This window comes from Echinops telfairi, unplaced genomic scaffold (assembly GCF_000313985.2).
Source record: "Echinops telfairi isolate 266 unplaced genomic scaffold, ASM31398v2 ScPeMD7_3;HRSCAF=10, whole genome shotgun sequence".
Taxonomy (NCBI): Eukaryota; Metazoa; Chordata; class Mammalia; order Afrosoricida; family Tenrecidae; genus Echinops; species Echinops telfairi.
In genome coordinates, this window is record NW_022103899.1 from 4,898,072 (window position 1) to 4,920,066 (window position 21,995).

The 21,995-nt window shown below is 41.8% G+C and overlaps 1 protein-coding gene across 6 annotated transcripts in view; it reads right to left on the reverse strand.

The window, feature by feature from the left end:
* Positions 1 to 21,995, reverse strand: part of CCDC141 (coiled-coil domain containing 141) — a 252,786-nt gene that overhangs the window by 229,411 nt on the left and 1,380 nt on the right. For all 6 annotated transcript variants that reach the window (XM_045295115.1, XM_045295113.1, XM_045295114.1 and 3 more), the window contains exon 2: positions 20,446 to 20,568. In XM_045295115.1, the coding sequence (XP_045151050.1) occupies positions 20,446 to 20,568 (123 nt within the window). The remainder of the gene's footprint in view (positions 1 to 20,445; positions 20,569 to 21,995) is intronic.

Sequence of the window (21,995 nt, forward strand, 5' to 3'; positions counted from 1 at the left end):
CAGAAAAGTGGGTGAAGGGAGACGTCGGACAGTGTAAGACATGACAAAATAATAATAATTTATAAATTATCAAGGGTTCATAAAGGAGGGGGGTAGAGAGGGAGGGGGGGAAATGAGGAACTGATACCAAGGGCTCAAGTAAAAAGCAAATGTTTTGAGAATGATGAGGGAAACAAATGTACAAATGTGCTTGACGCAATGGATGTATGTATGGATTTTGATAACAGTGGTAGGAGCGAGCCCTCAATAAAATGCTTTTTTTAAAGGGGTTGGCACATAGTAAGCATATTCTCAATTTATATTGAGAATAAAAATGTTCTGTACTACATCTGCACTTATGTGATCATTTATCAATACTGAAAGCCATGACAAATGCTGAGAAAGAGCCTATTCGAGCTGCAAGTGTCCAATGAAGGTCCCCTTTGTCCTGTCCACCAGGGTTTCTTCCACCATTGGTGTCTAACTAAAAACTAATTGAAATCCAGTCCACTCTAAATCATGGCCACCCAAGGCCCACATGGCAGAACAGTGCTGCACCGATTTTCCCTGCTGGTGCTTTGGAAGTAGATTGCCCGCTGCTCTGGCGAGTCAGACCTCTCACTTTCGCATTAGTGGTTGAGTGGTTTAACCATGTCTACTATCCAAGTGTTTGTGGTATTTGGATTACTCTTAAGGAAGCTCCAATTCAAGGATGCTTCGTATGTAACCGAACTTTTGCCAGGAGTCTATTTGGCTGCATTTTAGCAAGTTCTCGCGATGATTTTGATCCTGAACGCTTTAGAAGTCCACTTTGAATACACTAGACAGACTACTTTCACATACGCACCTCATTAGAAGGTAACACTGTCCTGTGTATCATGAGGTGTTAAAGGAGACGCCCTGAAGAAGAATAATGGGAAAAGATGGGCACAAGGTAAGGCTGAAACTCAGGTCAGGCTTCACAGAAGAGGCAGATTTAGCAATCCAAAATGAGGATATCAATAATTTACTCAGAAACTCATCCTCTGGCTCAGTTAAAAAAAGGATAATGACACAAATCAGAAAAACTAATAGTGTTACTAATTTATCAGTTCCACCATGTTCTCTTAGGCACTGCAATGTTCTGGACATTAATAATTGAGTCTTCTTAAACCCCTCGGAAACATCGTGAGCAAGAAGAGCGAGGGATGTGAACATCAGTTAAATCGTAGCCATTGCATTTCTTAACCTACATTCCTTTTTTAGCCTGTTTCTTTTGTAACTACACATAGTTTAACTGCTCTTGCCATTATTCATTGGATATACATATACAGTGAACCCTCGTTTATCGCGGTTAACCGGTTCTAGACCCTACCGTGATAAATGAAATTCCACGAAGTAGGATTCCTTATTTGAAAATCAAATATTTTCGTAGTTAGAGCATAGAGGACATGAAAAAACACCCTTTAGTCACCATTACACTCGTATTACCCAATTTATTAAACGAAAAAGGGAAAATACAGTAAAACATTTTGGACGTTACAATTATCATTTATTATTTATTATATTATTTATGGCATCAAGCGTGTACAGTATGAGCCAATCAGTGGCAGTAATGACAGAGCATGCGCTGTTACGCAAAAACTGCGATAGAGTGAAGCCGCGGACGTCGAAGCGCGAAGTGGCGAGAGTTCACTGTATATTAATTTATATGTCATTTCACAAACATGTGTTGAACATACAATCCTAGCACCGTGCTGGCCTTGGGGATAGAAATCTCATGATGATGACAAAAATTGAATATATAAGGCTCTTCTGTGGAACAGAAGCTGTAAGGGAGTTAGGTACGCTCTAAATTAAAGAAGTCTCAGAAGAGACGTGGTCAATAACATCCGTGGGGGACATTCCAGCAAGGTTCCAGAGAGCAATAGTAATACCCTGATGGTCACATCGCATAGCATGGTCCTCAATCTGCTGGTGCTTCAGACAAAATTCACTTCTCCTGATTGGAACTGTCTTCTCTCAGAACTCTGGATGTGACGCTGAATATTTTTACCTCCGCGTTCCCATGGCCCCTTTCTGGATCCCATTGAGGGCACGTCTGGCCCGAGCTTTAGCTGGTGAGTGTTTCTTTTGGTTTCGCGCGGAGCTTCTTGTTCATCACTGTGCACCAGAATTAGGGCAGCAGCAGACTTGAAACACGTGCACGTGTTCGGGCCTTCCCTTGACTCCTCCGGCTGGAGACCTGGGTTGGTGTGTCTGTGTTGCTTTCTAAGCCCCAGTAATTCCGATGCTTAGACCTTACACATTTCCACTTTCCTTCCTCTAGAGGCCCTCATGTCAGCGGTTATTCGTTTTGCATCCTTCCTTAACAGGTGCTTAGAGTTTGGGGCCTTAAAGAACCATCAGACAAAAATCCGAGAACAGGAAGTCACTATCCAGGTCTCCTGACCCAAGATCCTGTAAGATCCAGTTCATCTGCGGATGCATTAACCTATGTTTGTTCTAAGGGCAGCGATGAATCCTGAGGGCCAATCCACCCAAAGGGCTAAGAAGAGACAGGCTGAAGGGGGCGCTCTTGGGCCAAGAAAGGGCCTGCCTCTAGCCAGCTTTCTGCTAACCGGCGTATCCTGCGTCCATTTAGAATCTTGAGCTTGGTAAACTCTGCTTGGCCTCACGCTCCTTCTGGGCAGTCAGCTGTCATCTTTCTCTCGCAGTCCCCCCCCTTCCCCACTTTGCAGCAGAATCTCACAGAAATTCAGATTCATGGCACACAAACTCTTCACCAATAATCCCACCTCAATTCCTAGTAAGTCTGCTCAGTTCCCCAGACTCTAGTCTCTCCTCTCCGAACAAAAGAAGCTCATGCATTATCCTCTTCCGAGTCACTCCAGCACCCTGGACCAGTTACTTTGCCTACTGGCCTTGTAAAAGTGAGCATGTTCGACCATACAAGGCTGATGTATGGATTAAATACCCAATGTGTTTCGAATGACAGGCACACAGTAGGTGATCAAGCCATAGTCGCTGTGATTGCTTCCACAAGCTGTCAGAGATCATGGACCTTTCTCTCCTTTGCAGTCCTTCATGCCTACAACCCACTGAGGGTGTCTTGTAAGTACATATTGGGTCCCTAAATAGATTATTACCATTCTGGCAAAATCATATTTGCAAATTTAACTTGATTTCTGTGGAAGTACAAACTTGATAAGTTGAAAAGTCTCCTATAATGACGAACGAGTTGGTCAGGATGGAGGTTTTAGGATAAACTAATATTGAAAACATTCTTTGGTATGCCTGTGTTTGCCTAGGAACCTTGGTGGCACTGCCTGGTAAGCATTGGACTGCTAACTCTAAGGTCTTCAGTTCGAACCCACCATCTCAAAAGATGAAGCTGTCTGCTCTCATGAAGATTTCCAAAGCCCCAGAAACCATGTATGTGGTTGATATGAGTCACAGTCGACTCAGTGGAAATAAGTTTGGCTTGGGCTTTATTTCTTTTGGTGTTTACCTAACCTTTATACAGGGTTACATGTTGGGCTGCTACGTACAAGGTCAGTGGTGTGGGAAACCACCAGCTGCTCCGTGGGAGAAAGATCAGGCTTTTTCCTCCCCAAAAAGAGTCTTGGGAACACACAGCGTCAGTCCTACCCTGTCCCATGGGGTCACGATGAGTCAAAATTGACTCCGTGGCAAGGAATTTGAGCTTGACCTTTTTTAATAGGCCAGTTGTGAATCTCCTTAATTTTGTTCTTGAAGGAAAAGAAAATCCAGAGATCATCATTCTCTGTCATCCTAATTTTGATTAATTGTCTAACACCTTTTCCAGGCAAGTGGCTTAGTCCTGGAAAGCAGACTTTCCTGAAGATTGAACCCTTCACTCATTTATATGACTAGTGATAAGCAGATCATGATGCTCTCTTCTCTGAACACCAAACAATACCCATAAAAACTGGTGGAACGCCTGTTATTCGGGATCATATTTTTCTCAGTAATATTTACAGCTCCTTTCTTATGTTATTTGGATCTTAAGCTATCATCCAAATAATAAAAAAACCCAGCTGTGTGAAATATTCATATATGAATTGAGCAATACAAAAATAATTCTTAAGTGAGTCCAAGTTCTTCAAATACAAATATATACTCATAGAATTGGATCCTTGCTGTTTTATATATTCACCACTCAAGTCACAAAATATGTAGTCTTTAAGCCAACATTATATATAGTGTGTTAACCAACATTAAGTAAATTAAGGGCATATTAGCAGAATCCCATCAGCTGCTTTTAGAATCTGAATTCCATTTGGCCTCCCATGCTATTATTACTGTTAGTCAACATAACCATAAGGAAAACCCTTAGCAATATTTGGGTAATGTATGAACAATGAAAAAATTAATTGCATAAAAAATTATTAATGAAACATGCAATAATGCTTCCAGAATGCATGATGCTTCTTGACATATGACCAGTTAGTTCTGCAGTCTACTCTCAGTCTGTAAGTTGAATTAGTAATACAAGGATTTCTTTTCATTATTTCAAAGTGCTTTTATAATTTATTTGTTATAAACAATAATTTACCAAGGAAAACCTATCACAATGTACAGATTCCTTTATGCACATGTATTTAAATATTTGGTGAATAGCGACTGGGGTCATAAAAGCTGGGGAGCAGCCCATTAAAGTATAACTACTGGTCTCTCTCCCTGTCTGGAGAAAAGAGTAATAAATATCAAAAGACACATGGAAACCATTGGTCCAGTAGACTGATGGACCGCAGACATCCATCTCCATCAAGCTGAGACCAGAAGAACTAGATGGTGCCGGGCTACCACGGCCAGCTGCTTTGGGAAAGGATCCCATTAGAAAGTCTAGGGCAGAGTGGGAGGAAAATGGGTAACAGAACTCAAAAGCATAAGGGAACCCAGACTTGCTGGTCAAATGGAGACAGGTGGGACCTCGGAGACTAGAGCCTTCAGAAAATCTCCAGGTCTGGACCTGAGCTCACCTCTATGCTAGGATAACCAGCCATTTAAGATCCAAGTGGCCAGAGGTTAGGAAAGAAGGACATGGAGACAGGGGAGGAAGTAGAATCAAACCATGGTACGTTGAAGGGGCTACAATAGAGGAGCTAAAACAAATATGTATAATAAATTTCTTAATGTAAAGCTGATAATCTGCTCCATACGTATTCACCCAGTTCATATTAAACATTCATTTAGAGGAATCTGAATAGAAATAGAAATGTTGGTAGGAAACATGGATTAGTCTGAAAAGTGAAATAAAAAGGGAGAGCTATATGCTCTAAATGGTAAAAAATTACGTTAAGCGCAGATGAGAAGGTAAGGAGGTTGGAGAATTAGGATCCTGGAAGTGGCACAGCCAGAATGGAATGACAGAGAAAGACGACATCGTGTAAAAAAAAGTTTAACTGATATCACTGAATCAATTCTATAGAGATTGTTCAGTAGGAACCTTATTTGCTGTGCGAACTTTCACTTTAAACATAATAAAATATTATCTTAAACAAAGAAAATAAAAGAAAATCAATTATAATACACAAACTAATTTATATTCCTATTTAAAGATAACGAACTAGGAAAAATACTGTTAACCGTTCTACAAAAGTATCAAATAAGACTGCTTTATTAATCAACTTCAAAGATTTGACCTGGCTTTTCTTTTATATTTGGCCTCTAGAAGGAAATTCATCTCAAAGTTTTCCTTTCTAGGTTTTGTATATATTAATTTAGTTATAGCAGAGTTTTCCTGAGCTAAAAGACAGGCGAACTGTCTCACTCCCAGCTGATTTAATAATCTTTATTGTGTGAATCTTCATAGTTCAATAATTGTAGCCACTAGCCTTTAGAAATGAGGCTACTGTGAATTGAGTTGTGCTGTAAATATAACATGTTTTCTGGATTCTGAAGACCTATTAAAAAAGCTCATTAATTTTTATACTGATTATATGTTAAATGTTTATATATTGTAGGTATACTAGGGGAAATAAAGCATGCTTTTAAAATTAATTTTATTTGATTCATTTTACTCTTCTTCAGTGAGTTTTGATAAATTATGGCTCTCAGGGAACTGCTTCATTTCATCTAATTATTGAATTTATGTACATAGAACTGTTCATCACACACACACACACACACACACCCCCCAAGGGGAAAAGAACACAACCAAACCCACTGCCAACAAGTCAGTTCTTACTTCTATCCATCAGACACGGGGTTTCCCAGGCTGTCCATCTTTACCTGAGCCGACAGCCTCGTCTTTTCTCCCCTGGAATGGCCGTTAGTAGAGTCCTGCACTGACCTGACAGCACCATCAGGATTCCTGCAGCTGTTCGGAGCGTGCCTTTAGTATGCTTTTGTAAATACAATAAGGGAATGGTTATGTAGAGGGAGGCTGCCTCTTTCCTGGGAAGGTGTTAGGGTGTCTTGTTTCTTGTTTTCTTTCTTCAGTCTGTTTGCTTAGAGGCTGACCAAGTTTGCTGACCTTTTCAAAGAGCGAGCTTGGGGTTTTATGGATCTTCTCCACTGTGTCTGCGATTGCTAGGTCCTTGTGATGTCCTTTTGACTCCCCTTGTTCTGCTGGGTGGGGTTTTGATTTGCTCCTTGTTTCTTATCCTTCAGACGGAAATGTCGACGGTTGAGCTAAGATTTTTATTCTTTCCTAATAGAAGCACTTTGTCCCCTTAAAATATCTAGATGGCTATGAGAATTTTTAAAATTACATATACAACTTGAATTGGGTATTTCTATTCATTGCAGTTCTTTCTAAGTGTAACACTATATTTAAGGCAAATGTCTAAAGCAAAGTATGTCCTTTTCAGTGCATTAATGAAAGGTTAATATTTGGGGGATCACTGAACCAGAATCTCAGTAAACTGTTAGCAACGTAGCTGTTCGCTGTTAGTGATTTGGGTTTCTCAATAGGAGCCCTGATGGTGTGGTGGTTATGCATTGGGCAGCTAACTGCAAGGTCAACAGTTCAAAATACCCATCTTCTCTGCAAGAGAAAGACAGAACTTTCTACAGCTGAAATGAGTTACAGCCTTGGAAACTCACAGGAGCAGTGAGGACAGTGAGATTTGGGGGTTTTGTTCAAATGTGTAAAAGTTCGGGACCTGTATGGATTTGTCAAGTGAAAAAACGTGTTCTATATTGAACATCAGAGCTTGTGGTTCTTCTGAGCACTCACCTATGCAGAGAGCAAGTGGACGGTCTTTTAAGGAAAGCAGCTCACCACGTAGACATTCTGAGGTATGCAGCTGAAAAGCGAGGCTACTCTCTCACCCTCTCCTCTGACTTCATTGGCTGAACTCGATGCCTGCTATTTGCACCACAGAAGCTGCCCTGCCTGACCCTCTGTCCTGAAAGCTTGAGCATTAGCTTCTTCACTCCACTATGCACGTCTCCTGACTACTTTTGCAGTCAGTGCGCAGCTGCGGATAGGGCAGAGGCAGGGGGATTAAGCACTGTGAATCGATCCCTGGTCCGTCCTGTCAGGGAAGAAGGGTTTCCCTCTCTCAGAGGTTTACACAGCTAACTGCCTGTCTCCACTCTCACTATCACCACTACCATCGTGGGAAGGCCAGGTTGGGGCAGATAGAACAGCAGCAAAGTCCAGAGCTAAGGTTTTCCAGCATTTTTCTCTGACCCCTAGGAGTCCTCTCTTACCCTTGAGGCATGGCAGACAGGGCTTTTGTGGGCCTTTTTCTATCCATACCTGCTGTGCACTGAAGGGTGTCAGCTTGTCATTCAGTTCAGATTCAGCAACACTGAAGGTGGGAAAAAATGAATCCGCTACAGGTTTGGCGGTGTTTTTCATTCGGATCTCTTTCGGGAACCTACCTGCTAACATTTGCTGTCTAGCATTCTCAGTGGGGAAGCATCCTGCCCAGGGTTCAGCGTAGAAGTTGGTGGGGACAGGCTGGAGTCTGTTTAGGCCATCTTGCCTGAAACTAGAACCAAGTTTCAATTTTCAGACAATTTTTCGAAGATACAAAAATTTAAATCCACTCAAGTCTCTGAACTGCATACATGATAGGAAAGAATAGAAGACACAGGTAATTGGGATCCAGACATAACTAGATGGAGTTGTCATGAGAACAATAGAGCCAGGTGATTTGAAAAACTCTTGATACGTTATCACGTATTTAAGAGCAAGTGTATAGGTTTAAAAAGGTCCCTTCTTGCTAAGGCTATTCAGGAAGGAGTTGCTGTTGCTGTCATGAGGTGATGTCGACTAGGTTTCAACTTATAGCAACCTGATTGATGTACAACAGAAGAAAACACTGCCAGGCCCCAGGCCATCCTCCCAGGGGGTTCTTACATTTAAACCTATTGTTGCAGCCACCGTGTCAGTCCATCTCGTTGAAGGTGTGCTAGTCTGGGTTGACTAGGAAAACAAATCCAGAGACACTCATATGTGTATAAGAGAGAGCTTTTTCCAAAAGAGTAATTGTGTATTAAGAAAACATCCCAGCCCAGTCCAGATCAAGTCCATAAGTCTGATACTAGCCCATACGTCTGATACCACTCTATAAATTCCTCTTCAGACTCATGCAACACATGCAATGATGCCAAATGCAGGAAGATCACAGGACAATGGGTGGAAAGTCTTGTGGATCCAATGGCAGTGGAAGCATCTCAGCGCTGGCAGGGGTCTCCACGTGGCTCCTCCAGCTCCAGGGCTCTGGCTCCATCTTTGTGTCTCCATGTGGCTTGCCAGCAGGAAGATGAAGCAGAGAGGGTAGCTGGCCTCAGGCGAGCTATTTCTCTCTTTCAAATGAGGTCATCAAGCTGCCACCTGATTGACAGGCTAGACTCCACCCTTTCTCAAGTTGACAGATAATGTAACTGCCACTGAAGGCCTTCCTCTTTTTCGCGGACCCTCTACTTTAGTAAATCTGGTGTCTTTTTCCAGAGACTGATAACATGACCAAAGTATGAGAGATGACGTCTCGTCATCCATGCTGCTAAGGAGCTTTCTGTCTGCTCCTCTCTCGAGGCCTGTTTGTTTGTGTCTGTGTCTGGAAGTCCCTGCCCACCCAGGGACTCATCTTCTAGCACGAGACCAGACAGCAGTCCACTGCCATTCATAAGGTTTTCAACGACTAACTTCAGAAGTGGACTGACGAATCACCTCTCCCTTCTTCCAAGTCTGTCTTAGTGTGGGAGCTCCAGGGAAACGAATCACCTCTCCCTTCTTCCAAGTCTGTCTTAGTGTGGGAGCTCCAGGGAAACTTATTCACCACGGAGGACCACCAATTTGAAATGTTGGTGGTGTCGCCACCAGCATCACAGCAGCCTACAAAGCCACCATAGTCACATCAACTGACAGAGGAGGGAGACGAGGTCACTAGTGCTCGTGAAAATTAACATACCCATGGTGACCCTACATGACCGTGTAGAACCCCCATAGGGTTTCCAAGGCCATACATCTTTAGGGAAACAGACACCATTAAGGCACAGAGCACTGAGTGGGTTCAAGCCATGGCACTAGCTGGGCTCCTATACAGAGGATCATTTTCTAAGGAAACATGGCGTCGCTTGGAAGCTGTAGCCGGACAATTTCAAAAATAGTCATTGTATTTGAAACCTGATCCAGATTTCAAATCAGAAGGTATTTGCTGGCACTACCCACATTGACTTAAATGCACAAGCGTTCATGTATCTGTGACACACGTAAGAAGTCGGGGCTCAGGAAAAACAATCTGCTATATGAAAGAAGCGTGGATGCTCAAGTTCTAAATGTACTCCCCACCCCTGACCCTTGTTCAGGTAGGTTGTCCTATTGAAAACGGAGTCACAGCCCAATCACCTTCATAGCTTTACCTTTGCTAGAGTGTTCCTTTCCAAGGAGAAATTCCTAAAAGAGGGAGGGCTCTGGGTCAAAGGACAGGGACATTTCACATTTTTATGCCTCCCAGTTTCCAAAACGGTCATGTCAATCCAAATTCTTTTTTTCCCAACTGTTTTATTGGCACGTATTTAACATATCGTACAATTCTATAGTCCAATCATCCAATCATATCAAGGAGAATTGGACAATCATTAGGACATCAATTTTAGAGCATTGGCCCCCACCATGGTTACATCGTCTTTAAAATGATTATGCAATCACAATCCATTCTGATGCTCCCTCTCGCCCTGTCCCACCTTCTTTATTTACTCCCCAAATCCCCTTTCCCTAAACCCCTGTACTCCCTGGATCAGTTATTAATTACCATTACACATCCACTCCTCCTGTGCTTCACTGCTGGGAGACAACAGAAAACAATGAAAAACAAAATCGCACTAAGATGGTAAGGAAAAAATCAGAGTAGTACAAAGACAAAAATAGAAATAATGCGTCAGAAGGAAAAGGCCCCCATCAACATTCAAAGAGCCAGGGATGGAATTCCTGTCATGGAACCAGTAAGAAATACCTGCCTCCAGAACAAACTCAGGCCACATCTACAGAGTGGCCGACTGGCCAAGTGTGGAGCTCGATCCAGAACAATCAGGAGTACCATAGTCTCTGCCTGTAGGAAGGCTGATGGGGACGCTTGCCTGTGGCTGGAGCTGATCTGCCAGTGGCTCACTCTGAGCAGATGCTCTGCGGATGAGTTTGGGCTCTCATGGTCCCCCATTGCCCTCCACACACTGAGTGTTCATAAAGCTCTGATGCTTTATCCTTGCCGTATTTGTATTTTTTCATTGTCATCTTTGGATCACACAAGTTGGTGTGCTTCATCCAGGTGGACTCGTTTAGATGGTTGCTTGTTTGAATACAAACCTTTAAGACCCCAGACGCTATTTCAATTGATAGCCAGGCACCGTCTGCTTTCTTCACCACACTTTGCTGTAGCACGCCTACCTTCAGTGATCATTTCATGAAGGTAGGTGCCGAGCAAATTCTTATCCTTTCACCCAAATTCTTATCCTTTTACTCACATTCTTATCATCGGTGAGTTTGCTGATATGTAAACTTTTTAATGATGTATTAGGCAAATAGAGCATTTTAAAATGATTACGTTTTATTTCTCAGACTGATATTTATGTCATGGATCTTTTTACATGTCTGTTAGTGATTTTCTTCTTGCCTGTGAATTGTCTTCTCTTTTCTTTGCCTATTTCTAACTGATTTATTGATCTTTCTTAGCTATATGAAGGATTACGGCCATTCTACTGTCATATGAATTGCCAATAATTTTCCTACCAGTCCATTGTTTGTTTTTTTAAATTGGTCTATGGTGTCTGGAAAACTCAGATTACTCTTCAGGACTGAGTAAATATCACAGTTTCTGTCAAGTTTCCCCTAACTTTCCTGACAAAATGGTCATTCCTTCCACAATATACCCATAATATTTTGTGTACTGATTTATAACCACAGTTCTTACCCAGAAACTGTATTAAAATAATGCAAATCAAATGAACTCACAGAGTAACAGATTTATCTTTACATTTGTGTTACTCATTTCCCCAAAAGTTAATGATTCCCAGATCCCAGACTTTTCTTTGCACTGTTCATTAGCACAATCCCATCATCTTCCATTTTCTAAAATCTTGGTTCCATGTCTCTACTGTCTACCCATGAAATTTCATGTTTTCTTCTGCCTGTGCCCTTTTAGTAATGAGGCTGCCTTCCAAGCGCCCTGAGGATGCCACCACTGCTGTGGCCCACAAGTTCAGATATCTGTTGCTGTAACAACTGGCCCCCAAATTTAAAACAACAAGTTTTTATTTTGCTGTGAATCTCAATTTGAGCAACCCTCTGCTCCCTGTAGGTCAGCCTGGCAGCTGCTCTGAGACTGGGGGATCTATTTCCAAGAGGGCTCACGAACACGGCTTGTGAGTTGTCTGCCTATGAAGTGAGACCTCAAGCAGAGCTGGTGTCTGGGAGTCTCAGATCCTCTTCACATGGGCCTCTCTCAACAGTGCTTTTTTTTTTTTTTGCTCACAAGGTGGCTGGATTCTAAGAGCAACCATTCGAAAACACAGGGACTAAAAGCAGCAGAGTTTTGAGCCCTAAGTCCTGAAACGGGCATAGCATCATGGTGTATTTAGGAGTCAGGGTAGTCCCAGATCCTGTCCAGTTGCAAGTGAAAACACAAAGACCCCACTTTTTACTGGGAGAAGTTCCAAAGAATTTATACCATCTTAAATCTCTCTCATAAACTCCCTATATCCTGAACACTTCCAAAATAGTCCAAAGTATTGTCGGTGTTGGTAATACCCAAGCTAGCCTCTGTTCATTACAGAAGTGGGGAGGAGGCCTCTCTTTCTTTCCTGAGTCTGTGTCACTTGATGTCCAAGCCTCAGAGCAGTTGTGTGTGTGTGTGTGTGTGTGTGTGTGTGTGCGCCCACACTTCCCACAGCCCGCCCAGCTTACACATGTCCAAACTCGGCCACTGAGCTCAGTTCCTGTTCTCTGTTCCTGTAAAATGGTCTCCTCATGGAACTCCTTCCTCTCTGGCAAATCACTCTGTATTGACAGTTCATCAACAACACTTGTACTCTGAATTCCTGCTTGGACTCATGTACTGACAATAATTTATGATATTTGCTAGATTATACACCCTAAGTCCCTGGATAAGAAGCTGTATTAGGCTGGCTTCTCTACATAATTAAAACTATATCTATACCTATACCTATATCTCTATATATATTCAACAAAACCAAACTCACTGCCATTGATTCAATGCTGACTCATAGCAATGCCATGTGTGTTTCCAAGACTACAACTGTTTATGGGAGTAGAAAGCCCAGTCTTTCTCCCACAGAGCTGCTGGTGGTTTCAAACTGCCAACCATGTGGATCACAGCTCAACTTGTAACCACTATACCACCAGGGCTTGATCTATCTATCTATCTATCTATCTATCTATCTATCTATCTATCTATCATCTATCTATCTATCTAACTATCTAGCTATCTTCCACTGGTTACTTCATATATAAATGAAAATGGAGAAATGGAGAAAAAGCAAGAGAGGGAGGGGTAGCCACTGACTGAGGGCTTCAGAGATAGATGACTGCAAGGTCAAAAGGTCAGAAGGTCAGTGGCAGGCCCTGACTGGTACTGGGACCAGCAGACAATATGACAGATCATTGACTCAGGTCTGAGAGTCAAGGAGGCAGATGTAAGATCCGCACTCAGCAAAAAGCAAGGAAGCTTCCTCACAACATCTGCTTCCATAGGTAGTAGGGTACACCCTACTTCCTTTCAGATGCATCCAAGCTGTGCCTTGAATAAGGGGGTTGCATTTCATCCTAATCATACAACAGATTGGCTGCTCACTGCAGATCCCATTATGGACTTGACTACATTATGTTTGGTCACATCATGGGACATTAATGGGCCTCAACTGAAAAACCACTGGGAACCCTGACCCAGACACGTTGACACAAAACTATCATGGAAACCTATTGCCATGGATTCACTAAACTTTCCTGAACCACTGCTATTACATCCATGTATAAAGACAATACTTTTCAAGATCATCCATGACATCAGCTGAACCTAAAGAATACTCTTGGAAATCGACTCACTTGTATAACTCCATTGCTTCATGCTATACACTGGCCCAGAACTTCAGGGAAGAAAGTTTTCCTTGTAAGACTAAACTAGTGCATACTGAATCACCCAGTGAGTCAGGGAAAACCACCGTGACTTTTTATAGCAGAGAGCACATTACTTTTGCTTTTTTAATGAAAAAAAAAGTTTTCCAAGGGTATAGGTATTCATTACATCTCTATTCACTTTCTATTTTCAAAAGCCTGAGCGAGAAATTGCCAACTCATTCCCATTCTCTGCAGACTGCAGCATGTTCCCACCTTATTTCAGTGACCTTCTCCGAAGTGATCAGTGAGAAATGAAGCAGGCACTTGACATGTGCAGCGCCATAAAGCATAGATCGCTTTGAAGCACAAAAGAATGCTGGGATTTGGGAAATGCCAGTTAATTACACCCCTGCTCCTTTGAATCTAAACCCACTGAGAAATAAATACCAGGGCTAGATAACGATCCAAATACCTGGTACAATTCCTAGTCAACCTGGACTTGAGGTGGGGGCTGGACAGGCTCCTTTCTTCCCTCTGTACTATTTAGGTCTTCAAACTTGCCTGAGGAGAGAGCTGGGTTCTGAGCACAGACACATAATTGCAAGGGCAGGACTCTGGCCTGACTGCCAGACAGACACTCCCACCAGGTGAGTGGCAGCTAAGTCTAAAGTACCTGAGGAGAAAGCCCCGACTCAGGCTTCCCAATGGTAGGGAACTGCTCTACATGCCTCCTCGTTTATGCAGGGAGAAGAAAGGGAGAGGTAGAGATGGATAGAAGCCTCTCCCTCAAACCTTCTGAGAAAGTAGAATGTCTTAACTGTGGAGCTGCACAACTTCTTGTTCTCATTGCTAGGGGCCATCAAGTTGGTTCCAACTCCTAATGGCCATATGCACAACAGACAAAACACTGCCCGGCCCTGTGTCAACTTCTTAATTGTTGCTGTCTGAGCCCATTGTTGCAGGCCACTGTGCCAATCCATCTTCTTGAGGGGCTTCCTCTGCTTCACTCCTGCTCTACTCTGCCAAGCATGATTTCATTTTCCAGGAACGGGTCTCTCCTGACCACATGGCAAACCAAAACCAAACTTACTGTCATCTAGTTAATGCCATCTCATGGCTACCCTAGAAGACAGGACAGACCTGCCCCTGGAGTTTCTCAGAGGGTAACTCTTCACAGGAGGAGAAAGTCCTCACTCTATCCCATAGATTATCTAGTGGTTTCAAACAGCTGACCCTGGGTTAACCAATAGACCACGTCCTTGCTCCTAAGGAGCATGCTGGCTGTACTTCATCCAAGACAGATTTGTTGGTTCTTTTAGCAGTCCCTGGGACTTCCCAAAGTCTTTCCCAGCACCACAATTCAAATGCAGCCATTCTTCTTCCTTCTTCAATATCTACCTTTCACATGCATCTGAGACATTCTGAAAACACCATGGATTGGGTCAGGTGCACCTTAGTCTTTAAAGTAACATCCTGGCTTTTCAACACTTTAAAGAGACCTTGTGCAACAGATTCACTCCGTGTAATGCATTATTGGATCTCTTGATTGCGGTTTCCATGAGCTTTGGTAGTGGATCCAAGCAAGTTGTCAACTTCAATCTTTTCTCTGTTTATCATGATGCTACCCATTGGTCCAGTTGTGAGGATGTTGGTTTTCTTGACATTAAGTTGTAACCTCTTTTGAAGGCTGCGATACTGGATTTTCATCGGAATAGGGAAAGAGGCAATAGATCCCCTAAAGTAAACATTTTGGTTAAAATACTACTTAAATATAGATAATGTCAAAGATGTTATTTAAAAAGTTCCATCGGGAGGGTGGAGGGAAGGTGGGGTAGAAAGGGGGAACCGATTATAAGGATCTACATATAACCTCCTCCCTGGGGGATGGACAACAGAAAAGCTGGTGAAGGGAGATGTTGGACAGTGTAAGATATGATAAAATAAAAATAATTTATAAATTATCAAGGGTTCATGAGGGAGGAGAGAATAGGGAGGGAGGGGAAAAGATGAGGAGCTGATACCAAGGGCTCAAGTGGAAAGCAAATGTTTTGAGAATGATGAAGGCAACAAATGTACAAAAGTGCTTGACACAATGGATGTATATATGGATTGTGATAAAAGTTGTACAAGCCCCCAACACAATGATTTTTAAAAGAAATAAAACATAACAAAATATATAAAAATAATTTATAGATTATCAAGGGTTCAGGAGGGTGGGAGGGTGGTGGAGGGAGGGGAAAAAAGGAGGAGCTGATACCAAGGGCTCAAGTAGAAAGAAAATGTTTTTGGAAATGTTGATGGCAACATATGTACAAATGTGCTTGAAATACAATTGATGTATGAATTGTTATAAGAGCTGTAAGAGGCCCCAATAAAATGATTTATTAAAATTTTAAAAAAGGGTCCATCCATCACATTCACAATACACATCCGATAAAATTTCTCTAATATGTGAAGATGAATAATCAGATAACATAATTTTGATGTTTCATTTTCAAAAACACATTTTTAGGTAAATACCTGAAATTAACAGCAGAAAGCATCGCTTATTCTTATGTAAGACAAGTGCTAATAAGACTTTTAGCTTTGCTGTTAAATTATTCTAACTATAATATCTGTGCCAGCTGGACACCGAATACGGAAGACCAAAGAGGAATTGACAGCTTTGAACTATGATGTTATCAAAGAATGGTCAATATTCTATAGACCGCCTGAAGAACAAATAGATCTGTGTCAGAAGAAAGACAGCCAGAACACTCCTTAGAAGAACATGTCATCGGTAGAGACCAGTCCCTGGAGAAGGACATCAGCTTCGTAAAGCAGAGGGTCAGCACAAACGAGGAAGACCCTCAGTGAGAAGGGTTGTCGCCATGGCTGTGGAGATGGGCTCACAGAAAGCAACACTGATGAGGACGACACTGGGCCAGGCAGGACTTCTCTCTACTCTACACAGGCTTGCTGTGAGCACGCAAAAGCAGTAGAAGGCATGATGTTTTGCTATAAGAATATAGACTTCCTGGGTAGTGCAAATAGTTACCACAGGGAGCTGCTGATAAAACGGTTAGAGGTTTGCATCTCTCCCTAGGCACCTTGGCAGAAATGTTTGGTAATCAACCTGTGAAACATCAACTATCAAACATGTGACCGAGCACAACTCCAGGGTGACACACAGGGTCCCCAGGAGTCAGCGTCTACTTGGCTGCAACTATTTTTTTCTTCTTTAGTGAACAGAAATAAGACTGGTAGATAGCATTTATTGGGTCAGAGATTTCGTCAGAACAGGGCAACCAATATATTTATGACAGTCCGGTCAGAGGTAAAATTGTTGCATGTTTTCTAATGACTCATTCCTTACTGGATAGCTAATAGCACATATCTACAAACCCAGGAGCTGCTTGGCAGGCCTATGTTGTGGCTCTGAGATTCATAATTCCTTTGAACACCCGTCATGCCATTGAGAGGCAGTTTCTGACAATGAGAAAATCCACAGGCAACTCCTGAGGCACTTCCAACCCCTCCCTCCCGCCTCCCTCCCCAAGCCACAGGGTGCCTGCCTGTGGGAGGATGGAAAGCCAGCGCTTCCTTACTTGGATTAATTCTCTCTCCTTCTCTTTCCCAATGTCTTCTTTCTCCTAGGAAATCACGTGGGTGTGGTTTAAGAAACTGAGTGTCTTTAGGGAGATAAGGCCTTTTCCACAAGATTGTCTTTACCACAGAAATTAAGGTTTTGTTTTTTTTTTTTAGACTGCCACTGGAATGGTTAAGTAAGATGGTAAAGGGAAGATAAGCTCTCCCAGGGATAGACATTAACCACGTTAGAAAGCCTCAACAAAAATCTATGGTTGCAGAATTTTTCCCTTTAGTCTAAATGACTAGAATTTGAGATCATTCTCCATGGAAGGTCGAAAACAGCTTTTCTCTTCAATTAGACACCCAAATGACTCTTGTGCATTCATTAGTATAACAATTATGCTCTTTTTTCCTTAAAAAGCTACACGCACCTCCCATATGTCATCACACTTATCCGCCAAAATTTGTAATTAGGAATGAGAGGGTAACCATTATTATCATAAGTCCTCAAATTAAGAACCTGATACCAGAGAGACTAATGGCTTTGCCCCAGTCCAAGTGGCTGAGGCACTGAGCATTAACCCTTTCTGCACTCCTTAGAGAGCAGCCTTCTTTCTAATTAGAACAAAATTGCAACTCCCTGTGCACAGGAAAAGGGCTGGGCTGAATATGAAATATTAAATATCATTGGCTTATTGAATTATGAATGCCCTTATCCTTCACAAAGCTCATATTAAAGCTAAGTCTGATCAAACAATTTTCTGCCACACTTTCAAGTGGTGCCTACCTAAGAGCATAACAGCTGGTAAATTTGATTGAATTAATAATCTATCCATTTGCAAGGTAGAATTATTTTATTGTTCAAATTCTTTTATTGGTAAAGCTGAAACAGGCCTTGGGGCCTTGATCATTTCTTTATCAAGCCTTGGGATCCTTTATCTAGAGAGGACGATATTATGACATCAACGTTCTTGGCTGCACGGTTGGGTTGATGGCAGCAGTGGGGTGGGCGTATGAAAGATGTGCATTAAGGAGGATTGTGTTAAAGGCCTGTTTTCACTGTAGTCTATAATATATTATAGTGTAAACAACTTTTATACACATTGGAAAACCAATAAAATGATACTGTAGTTTATTAAGGAGCTTGACTGCTGCCCACAAGATTGCCAGTTCAAACCCATCAGCTGCTCTGAGGGAGAGTTAAAGATTTACAATCTCAGAACCCCTCAGGAGAGTTCCACTCTGTCTTATAGGGCTACTGTGAGTCAGAACTGACTTATGGCAGCGAGCTTTTGTTTTTTTTTCGGTAGTCTATTAAATGTGCAATAGCATCATGAAAAAGTTTGAATTATTGTGAGAATTTCCCCAAAAGTGACACAGAGACGTGAAGTGAGCATATAGACCCAACAGACTTGCTCAACGTAAGATTGCCACACGCCCTCAATTTCACACATGCATGAAGCACAATAGAGCAGATGAAATAAGGAAGGCGGGCCTGCGCCTTACAAGACAGCCCTGGGTCCTAAGCAAGAAGCTATTTAAAAGAGAACAAGCTTCAGTATTAATTATTTCTTTAACCTCTCTGATACTCAGTTACTTTTACCCTTGTCCATATATACTGGGTATGGATCAGATCTGCTTCTTGGGCTAGAATCCCAAACCAACCGTATTCACTGCCAATAAGTTGATTCTAATCCCTAGCAGCCCTATATAGGGTTTTTAAAAACAGTTTAATTGACATATAGTTCATATATCATTCAATTCAATGATGTAAAAATAATAAAAAGATTTGGACAATTATCACCACAATCAAATTTTGAACCACATCTTCATTCTTGTACTCACTATTATTAGTTCCCAATTTCCCCCAACCTCCCCTGCGATAACCTTAAGAAACTATTCATCCCGTTACTATCGCTATAGATTTTACCCAGTCCTGGAATTCATGTAAAGAAAAACATTCAATTCCCCTGGAACCCAACAACAACAATATAAAACCCAGAAAAACAGCACTCCAAAAGAAAACAGAAAATATAAAAGCTAGAACTAATTTAAAATGGGTCGAAAGGGAGAGCAAATGATAAAGTGTTAAATTTTAGCCTAGCTACATTTGCATTAATCCACTTTCTAATGCACTCCGTCTGACAGCAAGGCTATCCACATCCCTGGTTAATGGTCAGAGGAGGCTCACTGGAGACTTAATCCACTTGGGGACCCACCAAACAGATTTGGGGCTTTCACCATCCGCCATAGCCTTCTGCAAACTGAGTGCTCTGACTTTAAGTCCTAAACAGTTTCATCCTCTGGTCTTGAATTTTACTATTTACGTTCCTTGGAAAGCATAGGTGGGTTTGCTTATTCTATGTGAACTTAGCAGGCAATTTACTTAGATGGCTGCTGACTTTAAGACAAGCCTTTAAAACCCGAGCTGCTCTTCTTTCTGAGAGCTGGATGCCATCTGATTTCTTCACCATACTTTGCTATAGACGCTGTAAATCTATATGAAAGCAGAGAGCCTCATCTTTCTCCAGTTTTGAGCCACTGATCTTGCAGTTAGCAGTCCAGTGCTTCCCTGACAGCACCACCAGAGCTTTGCCGTCAATTCTAACTCAGCAATCCTAGACAGCTTTATCTTTCTCCCGAGGAGTGCTGACCTTGCAGTTCGCAGTCTAATACTTAGAAAGCAAATGTTAACTCCAGTTTAGGTGGTAAGTCATATGAAAATCTGAAAATGCAGAACTTTCTAGTCATCACAGTTCTCCAAGGTTTGTTTGTTTTTTCAAATTTCATCTGAGCGAGGACATGCATTTGCCTCTGAGGGTTATTACTCACAATGTGGCTGCATCCTGGGGTTATGTGCTCAGAAGGGAACCCACGGGGTCTTCATGCTCTACCATAGCTGTCTGGAATGTTCTTAAGAATGGTATCTTTGAATTTTTGTTTTGGAAGTGAAGTTCAATGGTTTCAAGAATTCTAAATATTAAGCACAAAATCAGGTAGTTTCAATAGTTTAATGGGGAACATGCCCTTCTAAACTATTTTTGGCAGCAAGGATCATTAGCAATTAAAAATGTAGATCTGTTGTGATTATTTGAGTATAATTCATGAAATAAAAAAGTTATGGTTGGTTGTTATTTTTTAACTGGGGCAGCCAGGAAATATGTATATTTCTTCACAATGAAAATATTAGTACTCCATATTTTCTATCACATTAGGGAAAGCTAAAAAAAATCTTGTTAAGTCTCTCAAAGGCTTGTGTTTGCTCATTATCTATCTGGTTCCATATTAAAATAAAGAGGAAACGTAGGAGAAGTTTTAATTCCTTATTACTTTTGTATCCACCTCACAACTTAATCACTTACCTTGAGCTTGGCCAAAAGAAGTTCATGATCGTGCAGAAGTTTTTTGGTTTCATCTTGACTGCTACCAATTTCAAGAATATTGGGTTGTGCCTCAGCCAATTGAAGTTGTATCCATTTGCCACTCTAAAGATATAATGAAACAAAAAGCACTTTTAGTTCCTCTATTCCTTCCTTTTCACTATTCTCCTTTAAAAAAAGAATAAATTTATATTATGAACACTTTATCCATTCCATAGAGTTGTACCTTTTTGGAATTACAGCATGAAAACTCGGTGTCATTTAATAGAATCTGACTCAGTAACCCTGTATGGGTTTTCCACATCTGTCCATCTTTACAAGAGCAGAGAGTACCATTCATGTCTCCTTCTGTGCAGCTGGACGGTTTGAATGGCCAACTTCACCATTAGCAGGCCACCAACATTCATCCAACAAGGCCATGGGTAATATAAATTCATGTCCTGCCCTTTAAACAATTTTACGATAAATTCTCTCTAGGCATATTGAATAAAAATAAAAATATTCCAAATGAGGAACAAGTAAGGTGAATTACATATTGTTGACTATTACGCAATCATAGTAATTCATCCAAGTGTATATAAGCTCCCACTCAGAAAACGGAATTCCATAAGTAAAGCCCAATTCCTCTTGAGTAAGTAAGATACAGACTACCCCAAGTGGAAAGTTTTAGTAAAGGTGATTGAAGTGAACTTGTCTCTTTAACTTTGACCTTGCTGGTTCAAGAGGGAGGTTAGAAAAAGAAAATCCAATGAAGCTATTGATTTTGTTCTTCTTTTAAAGATAAAACATAACGTTCCCCCAACCGTTTAACTGCTAAGTATTCAATCGTGTTAAAAAATGCAGGTGAAATCGGATGCACGTGACAATTGCCATGTGAGTCCACTCAGCTTGGTTTCCGAGGTGGACCTCAGCACTGCCCCAAGGCAGAATTCACCACCACCTTTTCTGAGCAATTGGTTTTCTCGGGAGCAACCACGCCTGAAGCAAGGGGAATGCCTAACAGGCATGTGCATGTGGATAACTGGATTACTCAAGAGAAACTAGAAAAGCCTGTTGCTAGTCCAGAAAAGAATGAGAGCTTGGAGACAGTTTGGAAAGAAGGAACCCAAATCGATCCAAAACAGTGGGTTTTCCACTCTGACGTGCTTTGGGTTTGTGTTGTAGGAGAGAGACTGGGAGGTAAGGGGGTGGTGGTGGAAAATGGGAACCGTCTTTAGAAGCAGGATTCAGTGGAAAGAAAAGTTTTCCATGTCATTTTAAAGCCCCACCCCCACCCCACCCCCATACTTTCAATCTATCTTGGATTCTCCCATCATTTATCCTCGAAACATTTTTCCTGGCTGCGTTTATATTTTTTCCTTTTTTTCTTTCACCGCTAAATTCCCCGCAGTGACTTAATGCACCACTAAATCACATGCAGATGATCCACCCTGGCTACCTCTGCTTTGGGCTTCTTTTCATCTGAACGCACTGCTTGTGGAAAATTAGGAGGAGGAGGAGGAGAAGGAGGAGAAGAAGGAGGAGGAGGAGGA